Raw genomic sequence first — 15240 nt, 5'->3', positions numbered from 1 at the left:
AAAAAAAAAAAAAAAGAAAAAGATCTAAATAAATAGAGATGTAAAATCAACAAGATTATTTCTCTTTCAACATCAAGGATAAACAGAAATCAAAAAAGGGGTAGGGAACAAGCTGTTCAAGTGAAAAATACATAATTTTTAATATCCTCTAGTTTACATTATGTTACTTGTATTGGAAGACAACAAAACTTTTAAACCACAGCTGTTACGTTTTTACATAGATTCCATAGCAGGTAGCTACACCAATTTACACTCCCACCAAAAGTGAATAAAGGGCTGGGCGCGGTGATCCCAGCCTAGGCGGAAACTTTTAGAGGTAATGGATGTGTTTATGGCATTGACAGTAGTAATGGTTTCACAGTGTACATTCTCCAAGTTGTATACATTAAATATACACAGTTTTGTATATTTCAAACAAAAAGTCAGAAAACAACTTTAATTTTCCTAGGTTACAATGTTTTCCCTTTATTGAATGTAAGAATTCAAGAGGCACTTAATTAACTTTGTAAGATTAAAAATATTTCCCAAACATTTAAGAATCTATGGAAAACAGTATGGAGGTTCCTCAAAACACTGAAGATAGAACTACCATATGATCCAGCAGTCTTACTTCTGGCCAATACCCCCGTTTCCTCCTCCTCCCAGCCCCTGGCAATCACCATTCTACTCTTTGCTCTATGAGTTTGACTATTTTAGATTCCATATACTAGTAAAAGTGGGATCACATATTCTTTGTTCTTCTCTGTCTGGCTTATCTCATTTAGCATAATGTCCTCCAGGTTCATCCATGTTGTCACAGATAGTAGTATTTCCTTCTCTTTTTTTTAAAGCTAAATAGTATACCATTGTATGTATATATGACATTTCCTTTTTCCATTCATCCATGGATGACATTTGCATTGCTTCCATGGCTTAGCTATTGGGAATAATCCTACAATAAACATAGGAATTCAGATATTTATTTGAGATCCTGATTTTAATTCCTTTGGATATATGTTCTTATGTATCCTCCTTAGCTGCCTGTATTGAATAGTGTCATATATTGAGGATTGAAAAATATCCAGTTTTCCCAACACCATTTATTGAAGAGGCTGTCTTTTCCCCATTGTGTATTATTGACACCTGTGTGTCCATTTCTGCACAGAAGAGAAATGACAACATGGGAGGAGCATGTTGGAGCCAGAAGGAAGAGAACTTTAAATATTATATCATATCCTAAACTGAGACTTAATCATTCAACAAATATTAATTAGAGCATATATTATGTGCCACACTGTCCTAGCTGTAAAGGATACAACTGTGGACAAAACAAATAGTTTATCTGCCCTCATAGTACTATTACTGATACAGAAAAGAGAGAAGCAGACCCATTAAGATACTACAATAACAACCCAGGACAGAAGTGGCAAGTGATATTATTCAATTATCCAAATGACTCCTTAAGTAATCTTAGATAAATCACCTCATTCTCTGCATCCCTATACTAATTAGAAAACAAGACTGCCACTCAGCTACAACCTTAAGATCTTCGATTAGAAAATTCTACAACAAATCAAGGCACTGTGTAACCCATATAAAGAATACTAAAGACTAAGAGCTACAGCTGGCCTTCATTTCCAACCTTTTCTTAGCAATACAACTTTAGAATTATGCATTTGCTTTATGAATTTAACCACTACCCATCAGTCTCCAAAACACCACTCACTTTCTAAATAAGAATGGAACCCTGGCCAGGCACGGTGGCTCATGTCTATAATCCTAGCATTTTGGGAGGCCACAGTGGGCAGACTGCTTGAGCCCAGGAGTTCGAGACTAGCCTGGGCAACATAGCAAGACCCTATCTCTACTAAAAATCCAAAAAATTAGCTAGGCATGGTGGTACATGCCTGTAGTCCCAGCTATTTGGGAGGCTGAGGCAGAAGGATCACTAGAACTTGGCATAGCTGCAGTAAGCTATGACCATGCCATTGCACTCCTGCCTGGGCAATAGAGATTTTGTCTCAAAACATAAAAATAAAAAAAGAATGGGACATTTAAGGGCCAAAGTTAGACATGATAAAGGGTTTACCAAGAGACTATGAAAGTCTCTGCTACCTCCCTTTAATTCCCTCTGTGTAATCTATAATTCCAAACAAAGGACAGAGAAGTACCAAGCTACTTACATATTTGTAAGAAATAGAAAAGGAACAGTAGACAAGACACTTATTTTATTCTCCATTATATCACAGACAGCAATTTGTCTCTACAATTACCTTATTTGCAGAAGCCTTAAGGGCAAAGACTTTACTCATCTTTATTATCCCATTGTTCCTAGCATGGAGTTTTGGACACAAGTGCTGAAGGTGGAATTAAAAAGGAAAGACAAAAAGAGTCTGAGATCCAAAAAATAAGTATAAGTTAACCAGATAAAGGAGGGTTCAGGCAGTAACAGCATCCATCAATAAGACAGAGGGGGATACAATAGTGAATAAGACATGATTTTTCCTTCTGAGGCCCTTGCAGCCTTTTAAAAAAATAATTCAGGAGGAGAGAGATAAAACACACCAGGCATCGGGAATGAGGTAACTAGTAAAATTAATAATTAAAGGCTACTTTTTACTGAATGTGCCAAACATTGTGAAGAACATTACAGACATTATCTCATTTAATACTCACAGCCCTATGAGTCAGATATTATTAACCTCATTTTTCAAACATGGAAACTAAAGGTTAGAGCTGGGATAAATACTCATTCAAGGTCACAAAATTAGTAAATAGTGGAGCTAAGATTCAAACCAACATCTAACTCCAAAACCAGTACTTTTAACCTCCAGGAACCAAGATGATAGCAATGAAGGTGATAGAAAGTAATCAGGTACTGAATGTATTTTGAAAGTGGAGTCAAGAGGATGTGCTGAAAGATTAAGAGCAAGGTTTAAATTGAAGAGGTATTAGATAGTATCTATGGGACTAGATGACTAAATGGAAGAGAACCAGTGCGTAAAAATCAAGTCCCCTTCTCCAAATACTGCCAGTGCCGTTTCTTTATGAGTACCCAGAGCCAACTTCTACTCATAAAACCCGCCCTACTCTTTATTTATTTATTTATTTATTTATTGACTGAATTATTTTTTTGAGACAGGGTCTTGCCCTGTCACCCAGGCTGGAATGCAGTGGCATGTTCATAGCTCATTGCAGTCCTGAACTCCTGGGCTCAAGCCATCCTCCTGCCCCAGCCTCCCAAGTAGCTGTGACTACAGGTGTGCACCACCATATCCAGCTAATTGTTTTGTGTGTGTGTGTGTGTATGTGGGGGGGGGTGTGTGTGTGTGTGTGTGTGAAGATGAAGTCTTGCTATGTTGCACAGGATGGTCTCTAGCTCCTGGCCAAGTGACCCTCCCACCTTAGCTTCCCAAATGCTGGGATTTCAGGTGTGACCCACCACACCTGACCTCCTTTTCTTTTTTAACTTTTTATTTGGAAACAATTTTAGATTTACCACAAAGCTGTGGAACAGGTACAGAGTTCTCAAATGCCCTTCTCCCAGCTTCTCCTAATATCACCATCTTACATACTATAGTACAATTATCAAAACCAACGTATTAAGATTGATGCAATACTATTAACTACAATACATCTTGCCAGTTTTGAGCAATTACAAATTAAGTTGCCACAGATACCCTTGTATTTATCTATTAGTGCCCCTGCATGTCAAGGTTCCCCATGATTACCTTCTGGCTCAATGATTTACTAGAAGGACTCACAGGACTCAGAAAAGCTGTTATATTGACAGTTATGGCTTACTACAGCAAAAGGATACAGATCAAAATGAGCAAACAGAAAAGGTACATGAGCAAAGTCCAGGAGAAACCAGGTGCAAGATTCCAGGTGTCCTCTCCCAGTAGAGTTGCATGCATGTGCTTAATTGCTCTAGCAACAATGTGTGACAACACATGCAAAGTAATGTCAACCAGGAAGGTTCACTGAAGCCTTAATGTCCAGCATTTTTATTGAGGGTCAGTCACTAGGCATGCAATGCCTGCATGTGAATGACCTCAGCTCTTTAGATTGTAGTCCCCAGATCCCCAGAGAAAAATAGGCTTCACCATAAATCATACTGTTTGCATAAACTATCTGATCAAACCAGTACCTGTGGCTCAAGTCCTCAGGCATATAACTCTCTTACTAGGCAGAATATTCCCAGGGCCCAGTGCTCATCTCCTAGAAGCCAATCAAGGGCAGTAAAAGAGGCCTTTTTTGGGAATGGCTGGATGTGAGTAACCCATGCCAGCTGAATTAACCCTTGCCTGCATAACCTATGAATCCATTTCTGGGCTACCTCATTCATTGTAACAGTGGCACAATATAATATTGTATGGCTATATCAACATTAATGTAGCCAATCACCTACTTATTAACTTTTAAGTTGTTTCTAGCTTTTTGCTAGAAACAATAAAAACAAAGTTTCAGAAGTCATAAAGAGCTATACCAAAGAAAGATACACTTTTTCTAGAATTATTTTCACTAAATGATAAAGGCTTATTCTAGACTGTGAGTTTCAGGGACCTGAATGAACACAGGATAGCTTTAAGAACAATCTGATTTTAAATGTGTGTGAGCCAACAGTAGGCATTTATGGAAAAGAAAAACACTATAAAGGACTTTTCTTACCTCAGAAGTCCTACGGTGCTTGTTTTCAGTAACAAATATGAAAGTAGTAAGAGTAAACCAAAAATTACATGATTTCTAGAAGTCATACAACAATGTTACACACAGCAAAATAGGACTGCAGAGCTTTAATGGCATATCTATGTCTATATCTAGAGTCTAGGACTCCTACTTTACAATCAGAGTAATTTCATCAGGCTTTCACATAGTGACAGTTCTGAATATATATGTTTAAGATAAAAATAAATGTCAAATTTGGGTACATACATTCTTTTTCCTCTTATCTCGCAGTTATAAAGACAATATTCCCAATTTATAATTAATAAAACCTTAATTATTTTAAATGAAGTGGCCAAGTTTCTTATTTTTCTATTTTCAATATTTATTAGTATCTAAGACAAGGTATAATCCTACAAAAATTAAACCCACTTGGCATAATGGGACAGCTCATAGTGTACTAAAAAGAGAAAAAAAAAATTATGCTTGTGTCAAATAATAATAAAAAGTTTAACCTTGTTATGTGTCCACTTTAGAACAAGAACAAATTCTTTCCATTTGTTAATGATTTAAAACTGTCTTTAAAATAGCAAAATTAAAAATTTACATATTTTGATACATTTTTCTAAGCAGCTTTAAACAAAAATAATCATTAAAATTCCAAAAACCTTGATAAGCAATAAATTAGAGCAATGGATATTCTCAAAAGGTGTGTAATCAAGAACACAGATGGCAACAGAAAAACTGATTATAAGCACATCTTAGTAAAATAATTTGGACATTAACAACTTTCAATGGAAATAAGGCATTTCCCTCTTAGAATATTTAATAATATATCCAAATTTATCTCCATATACCTCTTTTGTAAATTGTGTTAACTGGTACTCATCCCCTTATACCAGAAAACATTTGTACAATATCAAGAAATGAAGGAAGTAGAAGATTAAGAGGAGACAAAAAAGTTCAATATTATTCATATAACAACTGAAATTGATTTGTTGAATTCTCTGAAAAAGTAAAAATGTAGATCTTGGAAGTACAAGTAAAAAAGCATTTCCAAAGAATTTTCAAAAGGTCAAAGTCCTGTTATCTAAGCAATATATTTTCATTCTCTTTAATTCCAACAACTTATACAACTCTGGAATTGAAAATAAATAAAAAGAATATAACTAACATGGCATACTACAAAGGTCAATTTAAAAACAAAAACATAACAAGAATTCCAGCAGTAAGCATAAAAAAATTCAAATTATGTTTTAAAAGATAAAGAAAAATATTCCAATGAATGTAAATATGACATACATATGGTAAGACTATTTTCATAAACCTTAGTTGTACTTTCATTAGCTGTTACCTCCTAAATATTAGTTATCCACAGTGCTAGGTCCTGGAAATCAGAGAAACAGAAGATATAATCCTGTCATTAAGTTTACAGTCCACCATAATTCTGTATGTCTCAGAAAAAAAGAAAATTCTGCTGTGGAAAAAAATCCCCAAACTGGCATCTAAAAGATCTCTCATTCTACCCACTGCTTGTCCTTTCCTATGCTGAGTGTCCTGGAGCAAGTCAGGTCACTTTTCGGCCTCACTGTCATCTGTAAAATGAAGGGGCCAAACTAAATTTTAAGGTCCTTTCTGGCAAAAACATCCTATTATTTTAATCTGATACATAATTTACAATATGTATAATAACTATTCTATAAGTGGTAATTAGAAGTCAATGATAAACAGTCAACATATATAGCCATAACCACAATTTAGTAGTTTATAAAGCAATATTTAAATTTTTTTCAGTTATTTTTATCAAGTATCTCTAAACAGCTTCAGAGCCTACTGTTTTTTCAATACTAGTGTGAACATGCTCTAAAAAGACAAAGGTTCTGCATCTTCCATCCCAATGGCAGAGTATCACTTACACCACCTCCATAAACTTCAGAAAAAAAGATTCTACCAGACTTCTACAACTGCTTCTCAAAACTGCAGTCTGAACATATTCAAAAGTCTATAAAGTTCTCTGTGAAAATTTTTTAATTTTATGTTTTCATTTCAGTGATACCCTCAAAATATTAGTAAAGCCATCTTATAATTGAAAACCTCTGAAATATATTAATGTATCTGTTTTCAATCAAGTGATACCAATTAATTCCTCTTTAATTCTCAGGGACTAATGTAGAAAAGAGCAACAGCATACTTAAAACTTAAATGCATTCATGCCCACATGAGGGCCAAACAATGTCACCCTTCCCAAACAGATGAAGGTTTTCTAGTACTAGTTCAAACAGAGAAAGAGGGGGAAAAGCTGAATCATCACTATATATATATATATATATTTAAAGCAGTCTGTGAGATAAGCTTATATATATAGCAAGCAATAATTTAATTTAGCAAATTATCAAAAATAACATATTAAATTGACATAATTTGAACAGTACTATGGTGCCTATAGATGCAATCCATCTTTATGGTTTTATAAGCATGACTTAACGTTAAGAATTATTAGCTAGTCTTATAATTGTGTACATTTCTGTGATACTGCAATAAAAATGAAGTCAGCAGTGGGGTTTTGTGAGAATATTATTTGCATTTAAAAGGGGTCAGGGCCTGAACCTAGTTTGAGAAAACACTGCTCTTATAAGCAGACTGCTCTCTTACCCTTCTTCCTAATTCCTTAAGTTACTGGGTTTGTGGTGGTACCAGCCCTGGGTCCTGAGCCTACAGAGAAGAGGGAATGGTTCAGATCAGGGTTTTTTGAGCCATTCTAATAGATGTGTAGTGGTACGGCATTGGGATTTTAATTTGCATGTCCCTAATGACAGGATTTTGACTATCTTTTCATGTGTTTATCAGCAGATAACTGCCATCTATATATCTAGAATGCATGGCTTACCACCCAGTGCTCAGAGGCCATCAGACATTCACCTGTCATAGTTCTACTAGACTGAGATAAAAATCTTTTCTCCTACTGCCTGGCTCTCTGATACTATCTAAATCTCTAAAGCCTTTTCCAAATATAAGAATCTGAAGAATTATTTTTCTTCCTGTAAGATGCCAATGTAATTTGAGTACAGCTCCAATATAAGACATTCTGCCACTGAAAATTATATTTTATTACTGTTAAAATAAAAGATAATATAACAATAGGGTTAAAAGCAAATATTAAAATTTAAGTTCAGTACCAATAGAGACAAGATTAAGTAAAGACCAAGATGAGAAGCAGTATCTACAATTCATACATTCAAAAATATTTGTTGAGTGTCTACTATATGTTAGGCACTATTGCTGGTACTGAGAATAAGGCAGGCCAGGTGCAGTGGCTCATGCCTGTAATCCCAGAACTTTGGGAGGCCAAGATGGGAGAATTGCTTGAGCACAGGAGTTTGAGACCAGACTGGGCAACATAGTGAGATCGTGTCTCTACAAAACATAAAAAATTAGCCAGGTGTGGTGGTGTTGCATGCCTGTAGTCCCAGCTACTTGGGAGAATGAGGTGGGAGGATCACTTGAGCCTGGGAGATTGAGGCTACAGTGAGCCATGATTGTGCCTGCACTCCAGCCTGGGTGACAGAGTGAGACCCTGTCTCAAAACATAAATAAATAGACAGAGAGAGAGAATGAGGCAGTAGAAGGAACACACAAATATTAGATACATAACATGCTAAGGGGTGAAAAGTGTGATGGAGAAGAAACAAAGCATAGTAAGAGGACAGCGAGGGTATGGTTAATACTTATATGGTTTGGGAGGTCCTCACTGATAAGATGACAGGATAGAATAAGCCATGTGGATATTTAGAGGAGGAAGGTTCCAGGCTGAGGAACAGTAAATACTCCTCGAACAGGAGTCTCTGTTGGCATGTAAAAGGAACTACAAAAAGGCTCGGGTTTACTAATTTGTAAAGCGAATGAACCAGACAATAATATATTGCAATATATATTATAATATATTGCAACTACTTTTGCATCAACCTAATTAAACCACTATTCAAGTATAGTATAAATGTGTAAAATTTCATGATTTCCTTTTTTTTTTTTTTAATTAAATCTTGGACCTGTGTGAGAGATTTTCCATTTAAATGCATCAATTTAGCTAGGAAAATTCCAACATTTTCTAAAGGAAATATTTTTCAAAATCCTTTTAAAACCAATCTTACAATCTTACTTGTCACAAAAAACAGATATCACAGTTATATAAGTACATAGTAGAAACTGCGTTTATCTCTAAATAGATAAACAAAGCCAGAAGCAGAGAAATGAGATATTTAGTACCTATTTTTTCAGAGGGTTCTATTAAAAACAAAGAAAAGCAGTGCCCCTTTCTCACTTGGGAAAATAAATCACCTTAGGAAAAACTGAAAAGCATTAGCCTACAATTACTACTTAAAATCAAACAAACACAACTTTTAAAAAGTGAATTTTATTTTGCATGGGATTAAGTCAAGCAACAGTATGAATTCACAATAAAATAAGAATGTATAGTCATCCTCCTGTATCCATGGTGGATTGGTTCCAGGACTACTCTGCAGATACCATAATTCATGGATGCTCAAGTCCCTCAGATAAAATGGTGCAGTGTTTGCATATAACCTATGTACATTCTCCTATATACTTTAAATCAACTTTACATTACTTATAATACCCAATACAACGTATATGCTATGTAGATCCCTGCTAAACTGTAGGGAATCATGACAAGAAAAAAGTCTGTACATGTTCAGTACAAAGACAATAATCCTTTTTTTTTTTTCAAATATATATATATTTTTAGAGAGAGGGTCTCGTTTCCCAGGCTGGAGTGCAGTGGCATGAACATGGCTCAACGCAACCTCAACCTCCTAGGCCCAAGTGATCCTCCCACGTCAGCCTCTTGAGTAGCTAAGACTGCAGGGGCACACTACCACATCCATTGTTTTTTCAAATATCTTCTATCCTTAGTTGGTTGAATCCATGGATGCAGAATCCACAGATACAGAGGGCCGACTATATAGGACATAAATTTCTATTCAATCAAGTATCTTTATACAAGATTTCAAAGTTCCCTTATTCTCCTTGACCAGGAAAAATATAAATTTGAATTTATCATTTTAACCAACTACACAATAAGATGTAAAAGGTGAACATCACCCAAGATAAACTTAACAGCACTTGACTTTAATTCAAAATACAAACTAAAAAGCCATTAAAGTATGTAGAACTTTTTGAATGCCGTATTTTCTCCCTTGACTTCTTCCTTGGTTTTATAAATCTCAAAGGCTGTGTGGTAGTTTATATTACTTATATATATTCTTTATGTTGCAAAGATCCAAGATTTTAATTTTCCAAAAACAAATCTAAAAATTATAAAATCATAACCAAATTTTATCTCAGTTTAAGGAACTATCTTTTCTTGAGATGAAGCATGACTAAAATTGAGGAGCCTGAATGTTGATGAGGCTGTGGAACAACTGAAACTCTCTGACACACTGCAGATGGGAGTGTAACTTAGTACACACTTATGTCTTGCAAGTTACACATCACAAGCCCTTGCAATATCCTGTCATCTTCAGATTTCTGATCACAATGCCCACTACAAAAAGCCATGCCACAAGTAATCTTTCAAGGTTTTCTTACTGGCACTTTTCACTACTATCATTCCAACATCCCTTAAAGGTTGACCTCTACCATTTGAGGCAAACCAAATCCTATTGTACACAAAACAGCACTGAACACAATAACACAGTATCTAAACCTAAAATACTTACAACAAAACTAACAACAACTGCAGGATTTTTTTTAATTACATAGAAATGGACCTAGGCAATTTCATGATGTTTTACTATAATATGAGAAATGTGATATAAAGCATATACAAAGAGTAAACAATGAGAAGGAAGAAAAGGAAGGACTACAGGAACTTTTAAAAACATCATTTAAATCTACTCCAGGCTCAAATTATTAAAAGGATAAAATAATCTCAGCAGATGAGCTAATTTAAGATGATGGTAATGTTTGCTATAGCAATTAGACTGTACTACCTTTAAAAAGTCATCTGTTTTACATTTTCCTCTAATTTTATTATTTGATACTATAAGTCGGTGAATGTAATATAAAAGAAAGGAAAAGATATATGAGGAAAAAAAAGAAAAACTTACTGGGATTGAAAACTCCTCAGCCAAATACTTCAAGGAGCATGCTTCTTTTGCCAAGAACTTGTTCCTTTCTTTGAGATTGCCTTGAAGTTGTGTATCAAACTCCTTTCTGACCACAGAAGCAACAGAGTCAATAATCACAAGTTTAATTCCTTTTGAGATAATTTCTTCTTCCAAAGATTCAATCCTATAAAAGAAGAATTTATAAAATAGTCAATAAATTTAAGATAAAGTAAATAAATAAGGGTATTGCAAAGGCTAAGCAAATTAAAAACAATAATAAACTATTCTTTCCTAAGTTACAGTAATGATTTGCAAGAATTCAGTAAACCTAACTTATTTTCAGCTCTTCTAGACATATAACACTTTTCTGGAAACAGAGCAAACTGTTTCTGTGTAGTTTCAGAATTCCTTGATTCTCCTAAGATAATGCTAATGCTCCAATTTTGGGGTAAAACTACTTGTGGTAGCCAGTCTGTAAAATGGCCCGCACTTACTCTCTCCTCTTGGTATTTCACATCCTTGTATAGGTCCCTCCCACAGTGTGCCAGACTTGATCTGTGTGACCACAAGCATATGACAAAATCATGGTACCTTATTTCTGAGTGTAGGTCATAAAAGACTACAGCTTTCATCTTGGGTACTCTTTCACTTGCCCAGTCTCTCAGGTCACTTACTCTGAGGGAAGCAAGTTGCTATGTTGTGATTTATGGAGAGGCCCAGATAGTAAGGAACAAAGGCCTCTTGCCCACTGCCAGCAAGAAACAGAGGCCTTCCAACAACTACATTAGGGAGCTTGGAAGCAGATACTGCAGCTCCAGTCAAGCCTTGAGACAACTGCAGCCCTGGCCACCAGCTTGACTATAACCTGTTGAGCGCCACTGAGCCAGAAACACCCAGCTAAGCTACTCCCAGACACTTAACCTTCAGAAACTATGTGAAATAATATGTATTTGCTGTTTTAAGCTACTAAACTGTGAGACAATTTGTTAATGGAACAATAGATAAGTATTACACCACTTAATTAAATCTAAAACATTTTATTCGTTTAATTTTTTTCATTTTTAAAGAAAGACTTCAACCAAAAGGCTATAACAAAGAAGAACACTGAAAAAGTTATTCCACATAATTCTAACCTGTAAAGACTTATTCACTCAGAAGATGAAACATAAAAGATAAAACATAAACCTTCAACGCATTACTAAAAAATCAAAATCTAAAGCAGCATACCTTTGTAGAACTTCATCACAGGTGAGTTCCCGATAAAGATGAACTTTACTACTTGTCAAAAGTAATTTTTCTTCAGTGTTAAAATATCTGGGAAAACGGGATTCTGCTATCTCAACCAGTCTGTCGGTAAAAAAAAAAAAACAGCACAAACAAAAATAGTTAATTCTATTTAAAGTCACATTGCTGAATCTCTAACTAATTTTACTTAAGAAACTTCTAAGTATTATCAATAGAGCAAGTATAAGCAAAATGGCTTAATATACAGGTTTAGAATGTAAGCTCTCCTTTGCAAGCACTAACAGAGGTTAGCAGTCATAGCATGAAACCAGCAAGGGCTGTTGGATCTCATCTAATCTTGAGCAAACAACAATGTCTCTGAGATTTATCTTTCTGGGATCAAATATGTTTTTTGTAAATGATATTTAGAGTAGCAGCTATAAGGTATGTTTACTAAATAAGAATGCTTTCATTTTCTTGAATGAAATAAGTATATTTGAATAAATATGGTATATTGTATTATAATAGATATCAGTAAGTCTTCATGTCTCATTCCAGAAAAATGCGCTTTCTCAATTGAAACAATTCAGGCAAATTAATGTTATGCAATAATTCCTTGGTAAACAGAAAATTATGGCCCAAACAAATTAATGTTCCAATATTTTCTTAGTAAACAAAAAGTGATTTTCTAAACACTGATTTCTGGCCTCAAAGCCAGTTTAATATATGCAGTAGGCCAAACACAAGAGAGTGACAAGTTAAAACACCATCATTCATATTATAAGATATGGAAAGCATTACTAGAAATTTCTCATATTTATGGCTTAAAATGTTAAAAATATAAGTCTTTGAGTTTAACCATCTCATTTCATTTTAAATGTTTTGAGTTTAACCGTCACATTTCATTTTAAATGAAATGACACTTTATCAGCCCTAGTACTTAGCCATCCCAGGGGAACTGGGAGGAGAGGCTGTAAACTCGAAAACCATCCTATATTTTATGTTCCATTTAGAGACTCAAAAGTACAAAAGAACAGTGTTTTCATTTCGAAATAGAGTTCTGAGAAGAGGCTGGGAACTTTGAAAAGATAAACAAAACAAGTCCTTACATTTGCTCTGATTAGAAATAAAAGAGAAAAACCTAAAACAGGAAAAGAGAAGAGAAAACTTCAACAACTGTTTTTAAGTATATTTTTGAACAATTTGAAAAGAAAAATATACATAGCTAAGTTGAACAGGAAGAGGAAAAAATACTTCATGAGTAAGGAATAGTACCAAAAGAGGTGTGAAGAGTGAGAATAAAATGGATCAAATAACCATCCAGGAAAAGAGCTTAAGAGAGGCACAGGGATTGAAATGGAAGAAGGAAATGAGGTAAGTGAGGAAATCAAGCAATGAGATGGCACTGGCACAGGCAGAGCAGCCAAATCCTGACGGTTTGCGGGGAAAGCATAAATTTTTTGATTAGGGAAACTATTTGCTGAGTTTAGTGCTGGTCAGAGAAGTCAGCTAAAAATCTCTGGCACTTAGAACCTACCAGTTTTTAACAGGATAGGTCTGGCAACATCTTCTAGAAACATGGAAGTTTTTCAAAATTTGAATGCCCAGTTGATTAGGAACCAGACTGAGAGTACCTAGCTCATTAGCAACAAGAACTCAGCAGCTGACAATTTTCTGCCCTCTAGCACTAGGCTGGATTTCCACTAGTGGCTTGAGTAGTGAAAGGCTCTGGAACTTATTGCTGCTTTCCCACTGCTGAAGGCCTCGGAAAAGGAATAACAGTCAAAAGATAGACGTGAACAACCTTTGTTCACAGTTACCATGCTAAATAACTGTATTAAATGGACCATTTACACACCAATATGCTGTAATTTTCTCTGTTTCTCCAAATGTTTTTTATTTTATAAAAAAATCTAAAAAATATAAATCAAAAACCAAATATAAATGCAGTATTCGACATGCCTCGCATTCATCCCAGTAACTTCTTGTGACAATCTTCATCACAAAGATCTTTTTTGTTTAGGGCAAAAAACAGAAAAGAACCTATCGTTTGCTCCCAGACATTAATTATATAAAGTTTGAAAATAATGCCATCTAGTGGATATCTTTTTATAAAAAGTATTCTTTACAAAATGAGCACTTAAGATACATTCATTCAACAAATATTTATTGAGGACCTACTATATGCCAGGCACTGTTCTAGGTGCCGAGAATATGGCATTGAACAACCACCACCACCAAAAGAAAAAGAAAAACCCTTCTCTCATGGGGTTTACATTCTACTGAGGAAGACAAATAAATACATATTACATATCAGGTAATAAGGCTCTAGAGGAAAATGAAGCAGGATGAGAGAATAGATTGTGACAGGTGGGGCTAGTGCTATTTTATATTTTATGTAAGGTGAACTGACAAAGCCTCATTAATAAGGTGATATTTGAGCAAAAGCTTAAAAGAGGTAAGAAAATGAACCATGTGGATATCCAGTGAAAGAGCACACAAGAATAGGGAATTATAACAAGTGCAAAAGCTTACATGTGGAAAGATGCCTGGTGTGTCTGAGAAACAACAAAGAGACTAAAGTATCTGGAACACAGGGAGTAAGAGGGAGAATAATAGAAAACAAAGAGCTAGCCAAGGCCAAGATCACATAAGACCTTTAGGTCTGTGGTATTTTTTTAGCTTTTATTTAGCAAAATGGGAAGCCTAGAAGCAGGAACGACATGATCTGACTTCTTTTTTTTTAAAGGACTGCTCCAACTGCCAAACGGAGAAGAGGCTTGGGCAAGAGTGAAAGCAAGGAGATCAGCTAGCACAGACAAGAGCTGGTAGTGACCAGTTAAGAGCTGGTAGTGATCTCACCCAGGGAAGTAACAGGTCAAGTGATGAGAAGTAACTGGACTCCAGATATAGTTCAAAAGAGGAGCTAAAAGAATTTCTTGGCCAGGCGTGGTGGCTCACGCCTGTAATCCCAACACTGTGGGAGCCGAGGCAGGCAGATCACCTGAGGTCAGGAGTTCAAGACCAGCCTGGCCAACATGGCAAAACCCCGTCTCTACTAAAACTACAAAAATTAGCCAGGTGTGGTGGCACACGCCTGTAATCCCAGCTACTCAGGAGGCTAAAGCAAGAGAATCACTTGAATCTGGGAGATGGAGGTTGCAGTGAGCCAAGATCATACCACTGCACTCAGCCTGGGCGACAGAGTGAGGTTCCATCAAGAAAGAAAGGAAGAAAGGAAGAAAGG

The 15240-nt window shown here is 35.5% G+C and overlaps 1 protein-coding gene across 4 annotated transcripts in view; it reads right to left on the bottom strand.

Annotated features, from left to right (window-relative positions):
• The window catches only part of RAD51B (RAD51 paralog B), an 802721-nt gene that overhangs the window by 730578 nt on the left and 56903 nt on the right, over positions 1-15240 (bottom strand). For all 4 annotated transcript variants that reach the window (XM_011994252.1, XM_011994253.1, XM_011994254.1 and 1 more), the window contains exons 6-7: positions 11997-12116; positions 10770-10953 (exon numbers count right to left, since the gene is read on the bottom strand). In XM_011994252.1, coding sequence (XP_011849642.1) covers positions 10770-10953; positions 11997-12116 — 304 coding nt within the window. The remainder of the gene's footprint in view (positions 1-10769; positions 10954-11996; positions 12117-15240) is intronic.

This window comes from Mandrillus leucophaeus, unplaced genomic scaffold (genome assembly GCF_000951045.1).
Source record: "Mandrillus leucophaeus isolate KB7577 unplaced genomic scaffold, Mleu.le_1.0 Scaffold448, whole genome shotgun sequence".
Classification (NCBI taxonomy): Eukaryota; Metazoa; Chordata; class Mammalia; order Primates; family Cercopithecidae; genus Mandrillus; species Mandrillus leucophaeus.
This window is presented reverse-complemented; position numbering and strand designations above follow the sequence as displayed.